Source organism: Chenopodium album, chromosome 20 (genome assembly GCF_948465745.1).
Source record: "Chenopodium album chromosome 20, dcCheAlbu1.1, whole genome shotgun sequence".
Classification (NCBI taxonomy): Eukaryota; Viridiplantae; Streptophyta; class Magnoliopsida; order Caryophyllales; family Amaranthaceae; genus Chenopodium; species Chenopodium album.
In genome coordinates this window covers 32,376,754-32,396,359 of record NC_137853.1, presented here as the reverse complement: position 1 = coordinate 32,396,359, position 19,606 = coordinate 32,376,754, and the positions used below count along the sequence as shown (strand labels likewise).

Below are 19,606 nucleotides of genomic sequence, written 5' to 3'. Positions count from 1 at the left end.
TGATGGGAAATTGCTTGTTTTGAAGGCCGTTCAAGGAGAAGAACAACCGTCTGAAGTGGTCTTTGACAAAACACCTATGTGGGTTCGATTGTTTGACGTTCCTTTTAGTAAGCGAAACCATGCGACCATGTATGATATTGGGGAAGCTCTGGGAGGCTTTATTGAATTTGATGATTCCTATCCTCTTGGGTGGAGTGAATTTATGAGACTCAAGATAATGGTGGATGTTCGAAAACCTCTGCGAAGGGGAGTTTTCATTACTGTTGGGGGTGCAAAATCGAAATGGGTGGACATTAAATATGAGTGTCTTGCTGATTTCTGTTTTTACTGTGGGATGATATACCACACTGATAAAGAATGTGTGGCAAAAGAGTCGGAAAGGGGTTCTTCGGATGCGATTTTGTATCAATATGGTGCTTGGTTGAGGGCCTCGCCTTTCAAAAAACCTGAAAAATCATATGTTACCAGGGAGAAAGAGAGATTGTTGGGGGAGAAGTTGGATGCCATTCGGCGTGGTAATTACATTGAACCAGAGCAGCACACAATTCGACTGGGGCCTGTAGGTGTGGCGCGTAGATTGCATTTCTCTAATCAGCTGGAGAATTGTTCTACTGATCGTCCGAAGGAAAGGGAAGCAAGTCTAGCTATGGTGTTTGATCCCCAGACGAACAAACATGTCCTGCGACCACAACCCCTCTTAGAAGGATCGCGTGAAAAAAGGAAGGTAGGTAGTAATGTTGTGGGAGGTTCTAGTGATGTTGAAGCAGATATGGTGAAGGGAGTCCGGGAGGATGTAAGGAATATGGTGAATGAGGCGATGCAAACCGAGGAGGCTATAGGGGATGGGAATATTTATCTACAAGGGAAGGGGGTACAGGGAGGTACAGAGGCTTTAATGGGGAGTGTGGGAGTGAGGATACTGTGAAGGGAGTGAAGGAGAAGGTGAGGGCTTCAAAGGTTTGGAAAAGAATTGAGAGGATGGAGGAGAGTTACCAGGGAAGTGGAAATGAGATGAGTGGTGCTATAGCAGAAGGGGTTGGTTCAAAAAAAAGAAGTTTGTCTTTATTAGAGAATGATGAGAAGGGGGCTCGTACTAATGTACATGAAAAGAAGATGAGAATGGACGTTCTTACTCAATCTGGGGACAGTGATATCCAAGTAGAGGGAGTTGGACAAACCCAACCCCTCGAACAGAAATAAAAATTTTGAGTTGGAACGTCTATGGGTGTGGCAACCCATGGACGGAAAGGACTCTCCGTGATTTATGTTGGAGAGAGAGGCCAAATGTAGTATTTCTTATGGAGACTAAAGTAGATAGTAGTGTGATGGAGAGAATAAAACGTAGGTGCGGTTATGAAAATGGGATTTGTTTAAGTAGTAATGGTCGATCGGGCGGCATGTGTTTTTGGTGGCGAGATTTGAATATTGATCTGATATCCTATTCGGCAAACCATTTTGTAGCAAATGTGTGCAATGGTGAGGGTGTCCCTAGTTGGAGAGCTATGGGCATTTATGGTTGGCCGGAAGCGGATAATAAATATAAAACTTGGGAGTTGATGAGAAACCTGAAAAATTCTTGTAACATCCCTTATATCATGTTTGGTGATTTTAATGAGATTGCTAGTATGTCTGAAAAGGATGGTGGAGCTATTTGGAGAGAGAGTTTAATGGATGCGTTCCGTACTGCTATTGATGATTGTGAGTTGCGTGACCTAGGGTATAAAGGGTGTACCTTCACTTGGCAACGTGGGAAACATGTCGATACAGTAGTGAGGGAAAGACTTGACAAATTTTTGGGAAATGATGGGTGGTGTGCTTTGTTCCCGAATTTCTCTGGTCAACACTTGGTAGAGTAGCATCGGACCACACTCCAATTCTGCTTGATACTATTAATTACTATGAGAGAGGGAGGAAAGGCAAATTGTTTCGGTTCGAGGCTATGTGGTTATCGAAGGAGGAGTGTTCGGAGGTGGTCTCGCAAGCTTGGAAGGAAGGGGATGGAATTGCACCGCATCATAGAATTGCCTTGTGTGCGGAACACCTTACTAAATGGGCAGCGAAGTCCTTCGGTGACATAAAAAGAAAAATCAGAAAATGTGAGGTGGAATTACAGGAAGCGCAAGGTTCCCATATGGATGCTGCTATGCTCGAAAAATGTGAGTTTTTGGCGAGTGAAATTAACGAGCATAGGAGACTAGAGGAGTCATATTGGTACGCAAGGTCAAGGGCAAATGAGATGCGAGACGGTGACAAAAATACATCCTATTTCCATAGAAAGGCGAGTCAGAGAAAGAAGAAAAACCGCATCGATGGTTTGTTTGATGTACATGGCGACAGGAGAACTGATGAGAGTTGGATTAAAAGCATTGTGTCGGAGTATTTTGGCTCGTTATTTTCCACAGAAAACCCCACTGACTTTGATGCTGCTTTGGAGGGCGTAAAGAAGGTGGTCTCTGACGATATGAATACGGTGTTGGATGAAATTCCGAGCTCGGAGGAAATAAAAAATGCTTTATTCCAGATGCACCCAAATAAAGCCCCAGGTACGGATGGTATGCATGCACTATTTTTTCAAAAATTTTGGCATATTATCGGTCCTGATATTGTTACTCTGGTGAAAAATTGGTGGAAGGGTTTAGTTGATATTTCGGAGATTAATCGGACTTGTGTTGTGTTGATTCCTAAATGTAATGATCCGAAATATATGACTGAATTTAGACCAATTAGCTGTTGCAATGTGATTTACAAGATAATTTCGAAGATAATTGCGAATAAACTTAAACCTTTCCTTAATGATGTCATCTCTGTCAATCAAAGTGCTTTCATTCCAGGGAGACTAATCACTGATAATGCCATGGTTTCTTTTGAGATTTTCCACTCTATGAAACGAGGGGGTGAAAGGAGACATGGTACGGTAGCCCTAAAGCTTGATATGAGCAAGGCATATGACAGAGTTGAATGGAGTTTTTTGAAGATGGTGATGGGTAAAATGGGTTTATCGGAGCTTTGGATTCGACGTGTTATGGAATGTATCTCTAGTGTGTCTTTCTCTTTCAAAGTGAATGATGAGATTTTTGGTTCCGTTGTTCCGACTCGTGGCCTCAGACAAGGTGATCCTATTTCTCCTTATTTATTTCTCTTGTGTGCGGATGCTTTTTCATGTCTTCTATCTAAAGCCGCTCATGAAAAGAAATTAAGTGGGGCTAGGATTTGTAGAGCTGCTCCTAGAGTGTCTCACCTATTTTTTGCCGATGATAGTATTTTGTTTGCAAAAGCAACTCTGCAGGAATGCTCGAAAATTGCTGATATAATCAGGGTATATGAGAGAGCATCTGGTTAGAAAGTTAATCTTGATAAGACAGAGGTTGCTTTTAGTAAATGTGTGAATGTTGACAGAAGGCAAGAGATTGTGGATACGCTAGGGATTAGGGAGGTGGATAGGCACGAGAAGTATTTGGGATTGCCGACCATCATTGGTAAATCGAAAAAGGCTATCTTTGCGTGTTTGAAGGAGAGAATCTGGAAAAAGTTGAATGGGTGGAAAGAAAAATTGTTGTCAAAACCGGGGAAGGAGGTATTAATCAAAGCGGTTGCTCAAGCCATTCCTACCTATATGGTGAGCATTTTCAAAATTCCGGAGGGCCTTATTGATGAAATTCACAGTTTATTGTGCCGATTTTAGTGGGGATCATCGGTGGACCATAGAAAGATGCATTGGCAAAAGTGGGAGAGATTGTGTCTACCGAAGGCAAAAGGGGGGTTGGGGTTTAGGGATCTCAAGTGTTTTAATTAGGCTTTATTGGCTAAGCAAATTTGGAGGTTACAATCGAATCAAAATTCCCTTATTGCAAAAATTCTTAAGGCCCGATACTTTAAGAATTCTTCGGTGATGGAGGCTTTGAGAGGACATGACCCAAGTTACTCATGGAGGAGTATTTGGGGGGAAAAGGGTCTTTTGCGTGATGGTCTAGCTTGGAGGGTGGGAAATGGTAGTAATATCAGAGCATGGAGAGATGCATGGGTGATTAAGGATGGCAAGCCAACTGTTCTTAATCGGCCTACTGGGGTAGAGGAGGAAATGACTGTGCGTGACCTTATGATGGAATGGGTGGTTGCTTGGGATGCTAATAAGATCCGGGGCTTGGTGGACTCAGAAACCACAGCTGCAATACTTGCTATTCCTTTGCTCGTTCACATGAAAGCTGATTGTATGTACTGGTGTTACACAAAAAATGGAATATAAACTGTCAGATCTGCATATTGGCTGGCTCGAAGTGTGAACAATGATGTTAGTGTGAGCAACAATTCAGAGGATCTCTAGAGATCAGTGTGGAAGATATCTGGCCCTCCAAAGCCCAAGCATTTCGTGTGGAGTGCTGTAAAGGGGAATCTAGCAGTCAAGGATAGATTGGTTCAGCGTCATGTGACAGGTGATGCATCGTGCCAAATTTGTGGTGAGCAAAGGGAAACGATTATTCACTCCCTTTTTCACTGTACTGCTGCTCGTGAGATTTGGGCTCATAGTGATTTGTTGGATCAGCTAAGAGACGCACCACAGGAATCTTTCTCTGCTTGTTGGAGTTGGTTGTATAGCAAGGTGAATGGGTCTGTGTTGAAGCGTATGGCTGCCTTGATGTGGGCAGCTTGGAGATGTCGAAATCTGATCTTTTTTGAGAATGAAACGCCTAATTCTGTGCTCCTTGCTGCTGGATTTTGCAAATTGGTGAGTGATTATGATGATTATGCAAAACGTGTCTTTCACCCCACAGCCCAACCAACTATCAGCAGCAGCATCAATTGGCTCTGCCCGCCACAAGGCTGTATTAAAGCTAATGTAGACGCACATGTTCCAGAAGCTGGTTTTGCTGGGATTGGCGTTGTATTCAGAGATGATGGTGGCCAGATCCTGCTGACAACAACCAAGAAAGTGGAGTCCTATGTTCCAGAATGCATAGAAGCACAAGCCGTAAGATATGCTCTCCTTCTTGCAAAGAGATTCGATTTTAGGAATGTATGGGTGGAGTCAGACGCAATCAATGTGATCAATTTTGTTTCGTCTAGTGCCTCGGGTCTTTCCCCTATACATGTTATCTATGATGATATTAGTTTAGATAGAGCTTGGTTTAATGTGTGTTTATTTTCTCATGCGAAGAGAAGTTGTAATACCGTTGCACACTTAGTGGCGAGGTGTGAAACGGGTGATAATGCTGAACTTGTTCGTCTTTGTTCCTTTCCCCAAAGCATTATCACTTTGGCGGAGTTGGATCTCTCTTCGTAATTAATATATGCTCTATCTTTCCTTCAAAAAAAAAATCAATAGTCAAAATTTAGATACAAATATAAAAATAAGGTTTTTTTTTTTAGTAAGTTAAACAGGAAGGAAAACACTTTATAATATATTGCCAAGTGTCCCTTCATATTCGCCTTTAGTACAATGTAATTGATTGATACTCTTTTACCTAAAACTCCATGTACATTCCAATTGGGCCTACAAAAAACGTAGAGAGTAACTATTAACTGTGTGAGCTGTCAACTTCTAATCCGAACTAGTGAACCCAAATGTTCTATACCGATCCGAAAAGAAACTGAACTAGTAAAAACTTGTTTTTCGAATATAGATTGCCAACCCGACCTAATTTTTTTAACCCGAAACTAAATTGAACAGAATTTTTGAAACAGTTAATGACCCGTAGCCACTATCAAGTCGAGCCATCATAATTTGAAACTGTGAATGACGTGATCTAATTACGTCTGAACCCGATAGTGACTTGACCCATTTTTAACCAAATCCGTTTAAACATGGCAAAAACTTGATAAACTCAAACAGTTCCAACCTGTAACCTATTGTGTCCGAATTGTTTACAACTCGTAACCCATTGTGTTCGACTCATTTACAACCTGTAGCTTGTATAACCCAATTTATCCCTACATGCAACCTGAATAACTTAATTGTTTAGGACCCAACTAATTTTTACGCTCTACTCGACTAACCGAACTTGTTTAGAACCAGTCTTGATTTTGACTCGACCTGTTTCAACCTATTACTCGATAAACCCAACTTATTAGGGACATAACTTGATTATGATCCGACCAGTTCCTACTCGTTATCTCTGATTAACCAACTCGATTATAACCTCACCTAGCCCGATTTTAACTCGATATGATTTGAATTGAAACTCTCTTTAAAAGGGTAAACCCTAAATTGATTATGACCTTAACTAATAATAACATGGTCTGTATTGATCGACCCAATTTATTTCAAACTGAAACTCACTTTAACTGGCTAACCACGTTTTTAACCGACAAAGTTCAACCTAAATCGATTTTGATCCGAACGAATTACAATCCGACCAGATTAGGACCCAATTTATATGGAAACCGCAGTACACAAACAAACCGAACCGACTTGATAAGTTTCAAAACTGACCCGAACCGACCCCCTTGTTATTTGAACTAACTTATTTCAACTTGACATGTTATAACCCAAAACCGATAAACCTAACCTAATAATCGATTCGTTGATCCAAATTGATGACACCCCAACCTTTTCATTTCACTAAAATATATATGTAGTACTTCCTCTGTTCTTAATAGTATAGTGGTTGATCCCTTAAAAAAAAAAGATAGTAGTGGTTGAATGGTACGCTTATTTTTACATAATTTGTTGGTTTATGGTTTATGATGAAATAATAATCTATTTTCTATAACTTTTTACTTAGTATGATTGAAGATATCAATGGTCGAATTTGTACAATATGTCATGTTGACAAATACTTCCTGTATTTTTAAATATTTGCAACACCACCTTAAAATGAAAATATAACAATACTTGCAACATATTATAATTGAAATATAATTTTGGGGAAAGTTGTACTATTTCCCTTATTGACGCTCCTTCCCATTATCACATTATCACACACTACTCATAGTACTCAAGGTTAACATCGTCTCCTCCATTGTGAAGATTCTAATGTAGTCTTACGATTTTAGACTACTACAATTTTTTTTAAAATGGACGATTGAGATTATTTATTTTTTGATTTATTTTTAATTAGTAATTAATTTTAATTAAAAATTATTTTATATATTTTTTTATTTCCAGAATTTTGAAAAATATCAAAAAATAATTTCTGGAAGATAAATAAGTAGTAATTCGTTTTAGAGATTGAAGAAAAAAACTCAAAGATTAGGCTATTTTCTTCTCTTTTTTTTTTTGTTTTTTTTGTTTTTTTTTGGGTTTTGAAAGAGATTAGGCCGGCTATCTTTTTAATAAAACTCTTTCTCTTATTTATCAAATTCTTTTTTAATTAAAGAGTCATCTTTTTAAACATTTTTAATAAATGTTTAAGATTATTTAATCTGATATAATAGCAACAATTTTGTTGTAGCCACTCAAAAGTCATTAATATTTTCATTACCGTCCTTCTTTAAATCGTGAGTTAATACAGCATCCAATTATATAAAAAGTACTGAAAAAATTAGTAATTCTTCATACTTATCCCCTTATACGATCATTTATCAAGTGTATTATTTGGCCAGCCCTATACCAAAATTTTGGGTTTGTCCTTGGACTTCGGTGAGATGATATGTATTATTAACATTAAATTCTAAGATATTACAATAACTTCCAAGAGAGTGCAATTAAATTATTAACATTAACTTCTAAGATATTACAATGACTTCCAAGATAGTACAATTAATTTTGAATGATGTACATTAAGTTATACTCAATAAGATATAATAATAAATTTTTGAATTCTCCATATAAGATAATATATATACATAAAGTATTCGATTAATTAAAAAAAATACATACATGGAGTATTGTTATGATATAATTTTAAGGGTTTACACTTTATTATAATATACTTATGTTGTCTAAACTAATTCTACTTCAACATGAATTGGAATTGGTTTAAAATATTTTACATATATGGAATACCCTAACAAACCCAAAGCAACACAAAGGATAACTAAACACACGACAATAATTGCTACCATAATCACTTTGGTAGCCTTCTTGTGTTGTGTATACCACGGCTGGATGCCATCATCATGTTCGGTGACTATCAAACACATCACAACCAGCAATAGTAGGAACCCTGAATTAATAAATTTGTATTATGAGTGTTATAATCAATGTATCAAATAAAGTACATTCAATGACAAATCGAATTAATATAAATTGCTAAAGGATGTGGAATTTACATTTTACATTTAAATCGAATCAACAAAATTTAATATGGAATTAACACACATTTTACATATAAATTGAATTAACAAAATATAATAAAGAATGGAACTAACAATTTATATACTTCGTATTAATAAGTTGTTTAATTACATAAATTGAATTAACAAAAATTAAAATAATACAGGGACTCTATATAAAAGATGAATAGCAAAACATTGAATTACAGTGTTGCAACAAAAAAAAAAAAAATAGAGGTTGCTTAATAACAATTATTTTTATAAATTGGTAAAACATACATGGTCAAAACTAGTTTATTAAACGCGTGAAGGAGTTAAAAAGCAAATATTTTGCGATAAAAAATATTTTACATTATATTATTTTTGTATATATATTGTACATATATTGCACATGTATCATGATAAGTTGTTTGCATCTATTGGTCCATATAAGTTATGTAAATTAAACCTAACAGCAGAGCAACAGGAAACAAAGAGCCGGATCAAACTCACATATTGTTTCCTCATACTAATTAATTATTTAATTTTCATATTTTAATTGTGTGTAATATGCTTTTATAAGAGTTAAGTGAAATCGATTGACTTCATTTCTTTTAAAATTGACTTCGGTCAGATTATTTTTTATATTAGATATCTATAATTTTAATTAGAAGTTATTAAAGTTGATAACTTGGCCCCCTATATCCTTTATTCTAAGATCCGACACTAATGCTCGTCATCCTTCTAATCTGAATAATTACTTGCTACAATATATAAGAACTGAAACAATAATTTTACGGAATTACACAAAATCACGATGTGATTTGTGTATGTGGTTTTTTAGTTCGTTTTCACTTGAGATATGGAAATTCCGTCATTTCTCATTAGTCATTACCCATTGTTTAGTCACAGTACAATTCACAAACCATTATTTCAACAATTTTTTTTTTTTTTTTTTTTTGTTTTTTAACAACAACAAAAGTTTAAAAATAAGAGTATGCGTAGTTATACAAGTATATACTACATATTAGCTATATTACCATCTCTTAGTCATACACCATTTACATAACCAAGCTAAGCTTGGTATAGTGGTAAGGATTTTACCTTCCAACGAGGGTTAAAACCCCATTAGAGGCACTTTGAGGGTGGGGGATCCCTTACCCTTCCCCCCTTACTCTCAAAGTGTCTAACCCACAAATACCGGACTAAAAAAAACCGCGAGGGTTGATGTTCGATTAGGGTTCTTCTCATTACCGTAAAAAAAAATTAAGAAATTTAGGGAGAAAAACACCATTTACATAATTTTTTATCTATATTTTTCTATATCATTTTAGTAAATGATAAAGTAATGTAATGAACTAATTCATCGATGAGTGGAAATTAAGAGTGTGATTTCTTTTGCCTTTTCATTTTTTATATTTTAAGTTTTTACACATGGCAAATTATATTATCCTTGATGACATCCGAAAGGATAACTTACCCATTGATAATTGTGCTGTTATTTTCTCAAGCTAGACGGACGTGTAAATCACACCTCACTTAGGGCCTGTTCACATTTACTGAACTAAGCTGAACTGAACTGAACTGATTGGAGCTGAACTGAACTAACTGAACTGATTGGAACTTAACTGAACTGAACTGAATATTTTATGAGAGAGGGAAATTAAGAGCTGAACTGAATTGAACTAAACTGAACTGATTGGAACTGAACTGAACTGATTGGAGCTGAACTGAACTGAACTGAACTGAAATTAAGTAAATATGAACAGGCCCTTAATTAGGGCATGTTTATATTTACTGAACTTGTAATCCCCCGTATTTTTAAATATTTTATAAATGAAAATTTATTTTATTTATAATATTTATTTGTTATTTTTCATAATTTAATTTCAAAAGTTTCAAATTATTAATCTGGGTCGAAAATTATTTGAACAAATTATTTTATGCACCTTTATTCTACAATTTATGTCCAATCACACAAGCCTAACCCATTTGTTTACTTAATCGACCCATTATTTTTATGAGGCCCAATCTTTCTTTTTACCCTACAATAATTCTCTCCTATAAATACCCCATGAATCTCCAAAAATTTCCCACACAAAAAGGTTAGTCTTATTTTCATCATCTTTTGTTTCATTATTTTGCTTAATGTTAATTTAATTGTTTTGGGTTTTTAGTCTTATTTTCATCCTCTTTTGTTTCATTATTTTGCTTAATGTTAATTTAATTGTTTTGGGTTTTGATTTTAGTATAAAGATTATATTTTTAGTATCATATTATATTTTAATGGTATAAAGATTATAAATTTCAGATTATATTTATGTTATAAATTTCATATTTTATGAATTATAAACCTAGAGTTTCAATTTATTAAAAATCATGATTTTAGGGTTTTTATGAACAATTGATTTAGGGCTTTTATAGTAATGATGTTTTGAAATTTTGGTGATTATAACTACTGATTAGTTTAACTTAATTCCAGATTATTTTGAACACATAGATTCGTGTTTTAAATTTTAGATTTTCGTTCGTTAATATTAATCCCGTTTTAATCCCGATCAGATTCTGAACTCATCCGATTTTGATGAAAAAGTAGTGTTTTCCATGTGGAAACAACATTTTAAGAAAGACTCACTACCTTTAGTAGTGAGCACCACCCTTTCGTGGCCAAATTCAGCCTCTAAATATGATTTTCGGGCAGTTTTTGATTTTAACGAAGTTTTTTTATACTTAAAATATTATCCTTGAGTTTGATTAATAAATTTAATTATGTTTAAAGTTAATTAAGGATAAATATATGTTTTTACTGAAGTTTTAAGTGTTGGAAATAGTTTCTAAGTACTACTTTTGATGTTTTATAAAGAGGGTTTAATCACCCATTAAAAAGGGAGATTTTTAGGGGTTTTTATATAATTTTCAGATTTTTATTAGACTTTGAACTTGCTGTAATTTCATGTATAAGAGTGTATTTTAAGGTTTTTATGAAGAAAAATTTAAAGAACTATATATAAGCCTTTAATTTTAACTAAAGGGAAGGTTTTAAAGTGTTGTTTGATTTGGATTTTGAAGGTTTTAAAGTAAGTTAGTATTGCTGTAAATTTGATTGATTGGGTATTGATTGAGATGTTATTATTTGGCTTAGGAGAGGAGTTTATTGAAGGTGATTTCTAGTTAGTAAAGTGGCATACTAATTCGTTTGCTCAAGGTACGTACAAGTTACGAAACCTTTCTTTTAGGTGCATGTTTAAGGACGACGGATCGAGAACTTAGTATCATGTATAGGGATGACTAAGTTAAATTGTTTGGTTATACATTGTGAATTTCGTATGACGTGCACTATTTTATATTGCAAGTATTATTTGTGCTCTGATTATGCAAGGTGCGCTTAGAGGCAAAGGTATATGATTGGTGTAATGATTAATTTATTACTCATTCATGATTATGCAAGTAGGATGAGTAAAGGAAGAATTTAAGTCTTCTAAGACGAGGTTGAGGTTTTGGGGTGCCTTATGCACTCAAGGTGTTTATACACCGAGGTAGTAAAGGAATAAATAATAAATGTTGCTTGCCACTAATAAATCAAGAATTGAAATTGAAAAGTTGTTTTACTTGATTGAATTGATATTGGATTGATTGTATTGTTATGCATATGAGTCATCACCAAGTCTAAACCTGTAAATCACGTAAAGTGCAAGATGGATGAGCAATAAAACTCTGGATTGGTGCACTTCTGGAGTAATGACAATCAGGGGTTGGGGTACATGGGGTATTAGCCGTGTACTTTTCTCGAGGCCGTCTGATCTACGAGTCTATTATTTCAAATATTTTTCAAAACTAGGAGTTAGGTGAGATCTCATACTAACTACGGTCACGGAGTCGCGCCCGTGGTCGTTGGATGTTTATTGATGTTTCCGAAAGGAGGCATGGGGTTTTTCTTTTATTGATGTTCCAAATGGAGCATGGGTTGGACAACCTTGTCTATTGCGTAATCCAATGAATAAAAATAATGATTTACCTATTATTAATTAATGGAGTCTTAGTAATATAAATAGTTGAGTCGTGTGTTGAGTCTATAATTTAATGATGCATGATGATTGATTATTAGTAGCATGTTATGGATTTCTTAATTTATTTTGCAGCTTGTATGTACTCAGCTTTGCTGATTGCGTGCTTTGTGTGTCTTTCTTTGGTCATGGCCTTCGCCTTTCAATGACCCTGTGACGATCCAATTTTTACACTTGTAATATTGGGGAGCAGAATTACCACTGGTTCTTACACATGCAGCATTCATCAGGGTTGTGGGAACTTGAGTAGAGAGTTGGTTGTTTGCATTTTATTTCTTTTGCAAGTTTGAATTTATTTTAATTCGATTTTATTCGACACTATTTCTTTTGGGTTTGAAATTATTTGAACACTGAATTTAATCACTTACTACTTTTATTGGGTTTTGAATAAGGGCCTTAATGGTTCCAAGTTGTATGACTTAATTTGGTTTCATTCGTTGGTTTTTAAACTTATTTATAACTGATTTAGTTTTTCCGCTGCTATTTTCTAATAAAGCCTTAACGTTTGAACACGTGGCGGTAGCACGCCAGTAATTCTCTTGAATATTGTTTAGGGTCCTCTCGGGTTTAAAGAGAGAATTATTGGGGTGTTACAGAACTGAACTGATTGGAGCTGAACTGAACTAAACTGAATTGAATAGAGCTGAAATGAATATTTTATGAGAGAAGGAAATTTAGAGCTGAACTGAACTGAACTGATTGGAGCTGAACTGAACTGAGCTGATTGAAACTGAACTGAACTGAAATTAAGCTGAAGTGAACAAGCCCTTAGTTGCTAGGTGGGGTATGATTAATTACCCAAATATATTTGTATCAAACCGTTTCCACATAGCATTGAAACTCTAGCAAAACTTGATTACATAGCACAGACATTAGCAAATGTATGGGTTACATGGGTTTGGGTCAAAATTAAATTATTTTTTACCGATTAAAAGTTCTTTTTACTGATTCTTTGTTATTCTTTAAAAATAAGTTAACCATATTATAAATGGATCTTATTTTAAAGAACTTTTAACATGGATTTTTAATGGAAATAGAAACGAGCTATATGATATTTATTAAAAGTTATGATTAATTATATACATATGAAATATTAGAAATATATCGATTGGCCAGCTAACACACAAATAACCCTCGACCAACTGAGTAGCCCCTAACCGACCGAATAAACTCTGACTGATCGAGTAACCCCTGATCGAGCAAGTAACCCTTAACTAATCGAGAAAACCTCTGACCAAGTAACCTTGATTATTGTTTCAAAAAAAAAAAAAAGGCCAGCCACATGGGTGATATCCCTAATAAAACTTTACACAATATTTTTATCTTACAAAATCTATCCAAAATTTAGCATCATATGTGTCACAATAATACCTATTTGTCGTCTATGTAGAGCGATACTAATGAAAAACTAAATTGTCAAATGTCGGCGTGTCGCTATCTCGTGACTTAGCTGCGAGATCCGACTTTATTTATTAATGATATGATATTAGACTAGTTTGTAGCTCGGACGATGCCCCGAATTTTTTTTAAATTCAAAATGGAAAAATTACCTTAAGTTAGAATAATAATATGGAAATGGAAAATTTAAAAGATATTGGTAGAAGAGAGATGCAATAATATATTTGTATGTTTTACAATTAAGTTGGGATTTGCATAAAAAGCTTAGTAATGGTTGGAATCCAAGTTAATGAAAAATTATAACTCATTCATGTTAATTAAGTAATAAAATGATATTCGTTGTGGAATAAAAACAACAAATACAATAGAGTAAAAAGAAATTTTATTTATGGTGAATCAATGTAAAATAATTGTCCACTTGATAGAACAATAATGGTAATAAAAAGTTGGAAATTTGAAGGGGCGTAGGGGTTTCAATATAGTTCAAGTTTTATACTTCGTATGTACTATCATGTCATTATCCATGTGGCGCCATGTCATAAATTTCATTATGACTCAAGTGACACATGTTGCCAACATATTATCCTTTTGAGTTTCTTAGGTCTAGGTGGAGGTGCGGCGAGCGGCAGCGGCCAACGGCTGAGTGGTGAGGTGGCTGGGCGGTGGCTGGAGTAGGTGGAAAACTTAGGGCGGTGTGGTGGTTGGGTGGTCGGAGAAGGTGGTTGATTCTTGTGTTTCAAAACAAACAACTTACTAAATATTAGGGATTTTCATTACATTTTCTATCTTTCTCTTTGTTCATTTCATTCTGTTTACCCTGTGTAAACCAAACGGCCCCAAAATTAGATTTTACTCCATTAATATAGTAACAACAAATAAGGTTGTGGCATAAGGGCAAAACCGAGAAAACTTCTTGACATACAGTAACTAGCTTATTATCTATAATGCACGTGTTAACCGCCTTGATGAGATATGAGTAGTATTTTTATTTTCAGTTGTCTGGTTATTAGAATAGAGACGTGTTCGTCGTTATCCCCGCTCTTCTTCTTTAAACCAATTTAAATAAATCATTTTCTGCACTGGGTTCTTAACGGTGGCAAGTATTCTTTAGCTTTTTCATTGAGGTTAGCTTTCTCATTTTTTTTTCTCTCTCCTTTTGAATTCTATTTTTCTCATATTTGTCGGTAATTTGCAGAATTCATGCACTTTATTACTTCATTTTCTACATATTTTTGAGAAAATTCATCTTGATTTTGTAACTTTCAACATTATATTGCACTTAGGAAAATCACGTAGATTTCAATGAATTTTAATGTAGCTATTTTGCGTATTTAGAGCTGAGGAATTCAATTTTGATAGTATCAGATTCTTAATTTATGATTGTTAGATTAATTAGACATTTTTAATTTTATGTTATTTTTCATTATTAATCTGTATTTTTGGGTAAATCCGTGAGTCCAATTCTACCCAATTTAAAACCCTAAGGTTTAATTTGCGTTTATGTTTTTGCAATTGATTGCTTTGCAAATGTGATGGGAGGAGTAATTGGTATTTTGCTTGCAATTTGAACTGCAGGGTTGTTATGATTTTAAGTTTTGTGGTCGAATTTGTTTGATGATACTAGCTGAATTGCTATCAGATGGCGATGCTTCGAAGAGCGGCGACAACTCTCAATAGGATCATCAATTTGAAAGTTGCTTCTACAAATTGCGATTCATTTGCTTCACCTACTGTTGCACCTTGCAGAATTGTGTAACTATCTCCTCAATTTTCTTTAATTTTCGTGTTTTAGTTTGTTGATATATAATCGATTGGTTAATGGTTTCTATTTGTTTTGGTTTAATGTTCAGGAAGTTGCAGTTGGTTCCTGTGACAAATCGATTTTATTCGAGTGAGATTGATCTTTCTGATGTGGAGAGTAGAAGGCGTACGATGAACAGGTTAATCTAGATATCTTCTACATTGCTTTGCGCAATATTGGGAAGTTATAATTGTTGATCAAGCTGTTTAGATTATGTTTTATATTATGTAATATTTGATGGTGTAGGTTGCTGTATCGGAGCAAGCAACGCGGGTTCTTGGAACTGGATTTGGTCTTAGGAAAATGGGTTGAAGATAATATCCATTCAATGGATGAAAATAGAGTTAAATCTCTCATTGAAGTTCTTGACTTGGTTTGTCATTTTTTGGCCCTCTTTTATGCTCTATGTTCTATTGTCCAATTTTTCTATGAAATTAAAATATGATATGATATTGAAATGATATGCCCAATGTGTTAGCATGCTTACTTTCTGCAAGCAAGGATAACAAAAATATGTTTATGCTGGTATCCTAAAATTATATCTTACTCAATTACTCAAAAGGGGGGTGCGCAATTTTTAAAAATGTAGCCATAGACTTTGTTTTACAGACATGTTTTTATGAGCTTGCTATCCATGAAATTCGATATACAAAAGTTGATGTGTGTTAGGAACTCTGGTTTTCACTTGTTGATAGTGGAATACACATACCTGTAATTCGACACCTTGTGGTACATGGAAATATGGAATAGGTAGAGGAACACAATTTCATTTGCTATCTAGTTTTCTTAAATTAGGCTAATAGTATACCATGTACCTATTTTAATTTGTGTAATGAGTAAGATGATTAGTGATGCGAGAGGATTTAGAGAGAAAAGGAAAGAATGTTAGTATCTATAGTGTGTTACCGAGGGAATTTCTGATTATTTCTCATTACCAGCAATGAGCCATGTACAATGTATATGTGCTCATATCAAACAACCTCGTTATTATGCTGAAACCAAAATAATAGCGTACAGAATCCACTATAATGTCTTTGCATATGAGCTATTGAGCTGCCTTTGTACTTATACAGAAAGCTAGCAGTTTAAATTCTAGTGCTTGAGAAATGACCTTTGTAACCCTTATAACTCTTTCTTAAGCCGAGTGCGGGATTGAGAAATGACACCCAGCTTAAGCAGAATATCATTTTTGCTGTTTTACTGCAGATTTTAGTAAGGATATAAGCTAACTGATCCTAAGACGAAACATGTTGAGTAAGAAGAGTGCCTGCCTTTACCATATCTCTCACATAATGGCAATCTATCTCAACATGTATATACCTCAATCCAGTAGATGAAGCAAAAAGAATACCTTGAGATAAAAGTAAGCAAAAGAAAGCAAAAAGAATACCTTGAGATGTAGTTCTAGCAAGATATCTAACATGTGTATTGAGGTTGGAGAGTGCATGAACTTGCTTAGAAGTTGCATTGTGAAGGCTATCGCAGACCTAGTAATGGTGAGTTGTAGCACTTTTCCAAGGAGTTTCTGATAGATGAATGGATTAGGTGAAGGACTTCCTTTGTTTGGTGAGAATTTCAAATGATAATTTGCAAGCAATTCAGAGTTTAACATTCAGCAATCCTTGTTCTTTCAATAAATCAGTGACATACTTTCATTGGGAGATAAAATTAAACTCTTGATTAAAGATGACATAAGTTCTTCAATGAAATTTGGAAGACATAATTGTAGCGTGTTAATATCTTGTTGATTGTTGCCAGTAATAAGAAGACCATCCACATATACCAACATTGTAGAGAAAGAGTATAGAGTTGTTGCTTGTCTTAATGAACAAGCCATAATCAGCCTTTGATTGTTTAGAACCAAATGATAAGAGAGTTTAGAGTTGTTGAGAGTTTAGCAAACCATTATCTGGGAGCTCATTTAAGCCCATACATTGACTTTGCCAATTTACACCTCAGTTGAGTGTTCTTGGGAGGAGAAGAGCCATTAGGATTGATTTGTTGTCTGTTTCTTTATGAAGTATTGCCTTGTGGAAGAGACATGCACACATAACCATGGATAGAGAAAGCTGGCAGTATACATGTACTCTATCCTTGTACTGATAGAGAAAGCTGGTAGTATACATGTACTCTATCCATGTACTGATAGAGGTAGTTGGCAGTATACAACTATACATGTGAGTGTTTGAGAATTGACCTTTGGGGCCCTTATTAGTTTGAGATTGTAGGGAGCAGGGGGTAGTGATTTAGGTTACAAAGTTCCATGTCAAATGCTTGGCTAGATGAGCTATTAATATGGGAGAGGAGGGATTGCACGATGTTGCTTGGATAGTTCAGCAAGATTTAGTGGGGAAGTTTGTGAGTTTTAAATATAGGAAATGACTTATTAGGAAGTGTAAATGCTGAAAGTACTGATGTAAGTTTTTTAGCTACTTGCTTGGGGGATTGTGTATGAACTCCATCGTTACTATCTGCTACCTACTACTAAATCTGCTCTTTTTTAGGTTTGAAGCAGTTTGTACCCTTTACCTCTTTCAGTAAAGATTAGAAAAGAGGATCTTTGTGTATGGTTTTAATTCTATTGGATTGTGGTAAATTCTGTGTATGAAATTTATTGGCTGAAATTGGGAACATGACAAATTCTATGAATTGGCCTTGACTTTTGGTTGGAGACTCTGATGTTGTGTTGAGCTTGGAAGACAGTGCAGTTATAAACAAGCAAACATGGCCTTATGAGTAATCAATAAGATAATTTATTAAATGGATTCATATGTCAAGCCTACTTTGAGTATGTATGGTTTCAGGAGTCTACTATATCTGACAGGAGAGAATTATGAGGACTTTTTAAAGGAAAATTAGAGATGCAAATGTCTTATTATGAATGGACTTGTGTTAGAGGTTTCATTAGATGATTGTCAAAAACTGTTTAAGCTCTTTAAGGTAGCTTATGGAGTGAGATTTAGAGGTATCTGTAGATAATTGTGGTATCCTCTCAGGTTCCTTCAGAGAAGTGGATTGTAGTTGGAAATAGTGAACTGGGATGATACTCTTCATATGAATTTTTTTGGTGTTGGTGCAGGACATGTGAGGGTGTCGTAGGATAGCCTGTCTGATATATAGAATCTTTACATTGTTTTGCTTCCCATAACAAAAATAGGGAAAAAACCTGTTATGCATAAAATTCACACTTTTAGTACTCATGACCAGAGGTCTCATCTGATTTAACATTTATGAACTAATTCATTTTTGTACAAAAAAGTCTTATACCTTTCATTTCCTCATCAAAATGTGTGTATTTTTTTTAAAAAAAAATAATAAAAATTTAATTTGATAACGTACTCTGAACCACTGAAGGAATCTTTAAAGTCCCTTTGTATTCAGAATTTGACCCCCTTTTTGAATATGCTTGTATCTTGTTATCTAAGAAGCTATTATCAATTGTTGTTTGGCTAAGAGACATTCCTGTATATTTCATTTATGCTTCTATGGTAAAATTGAAATCAAGAATTCTGAGTGCTTTTCTGAAAATCTGGATACTGGACTATACTGTGCTTGTATATGGATGAACTCATTTTCTATGTTCATGTCTACAGGAGAACCCAGATTTGTGGAACTGGCTGAGTGGGCAAGAACAACCACCTGAGTCAGTCAGTGTGAATCCTGTGAGATTCTGACTGAGAAGAAATCATTGATATCTTCCATACTTTGTTAAAGAAAATTGGAATCTGATTAAAAACAATTTATCTTTGTAGGTATTTACTGCTATTCGCGAGAAGGTTTCTAGCAATCTAAACAGCCACGCTGCTCCTGAGACGCGAGCAGCACCAGGGAAGCCATGGGTTAGAGGTTGGGATGACATTAAGAGAGGCAAAGACACTCCTGTCTCCGGAAATCAGTAGTTCTAATCGATGAAATTGTTAAACTGCTTTGAATGTTTCACCACACAGGAAAATAAGGATGAACTTCATATGTTTATTTTTACATGGTAGATGAACATGGTAATATAATTTGTACTTCTTATGTATGTTACATATCTATGTAGTTGCTATGCTGGGGGGTATACTGATATTCTAGTTATATGAAACTTAAGTTGCATGCTTGTATGTAACCAAGTTTCTCTTAAAATAAATAATAAGTAAATGAAAAGAAATTC

At 34.9% G+C, this 19,606-nt stretch overlaps 1 protein-coding gene across 3 annotated transcripts in view; it reads left to right on the top strand.

Moving 5' to 3' along the window:
- LOC145596556 (succinate dehydrogenase assembly factor 2, mitochondrial-like) overlaps positions 1–19,441 on the top strand; it is a 90,879-nt gene extending 71,438 nt beyond the window's left edge. Inside the window, exons 1-6 of one of the 3 annotated variants that reach the window (XM_081652740.1) lie at positions 14,637–14,776; positions 15,292–15,404; positions 15,503–15,592; positions 15,700–15,826; positions 19,047–19,115; positions 19,206–19,441. In XM_081652740.1, coding sequence (XP_081508866.1) covers positions 15,292–15,404; positions 15,503–15,592; positions 15,700–15,826; positions 19,047–19,115; positions 19,206–19,352 — 546 coding nt within the window. In that variant the 5' untranslated portion in view covers positions 14,637–14,776 and the 3' untranslated portion in view covers positions 19,353–19,441. Of the gene's footprint in view, positions 1–14,636; positions 14,777–15,227; positions 15,405–15,502; positions 15,593–15,699; positions 15,827–19,046; positions 19,116–19,205 lie in introns of those variants that run through there. The other 2 variants (XM_081652739.1, XM_081652741.1) reach the window with 2 other exon arrangements.
- Positions 19,442–19,606: the final 165 nt, after the last annotated feature.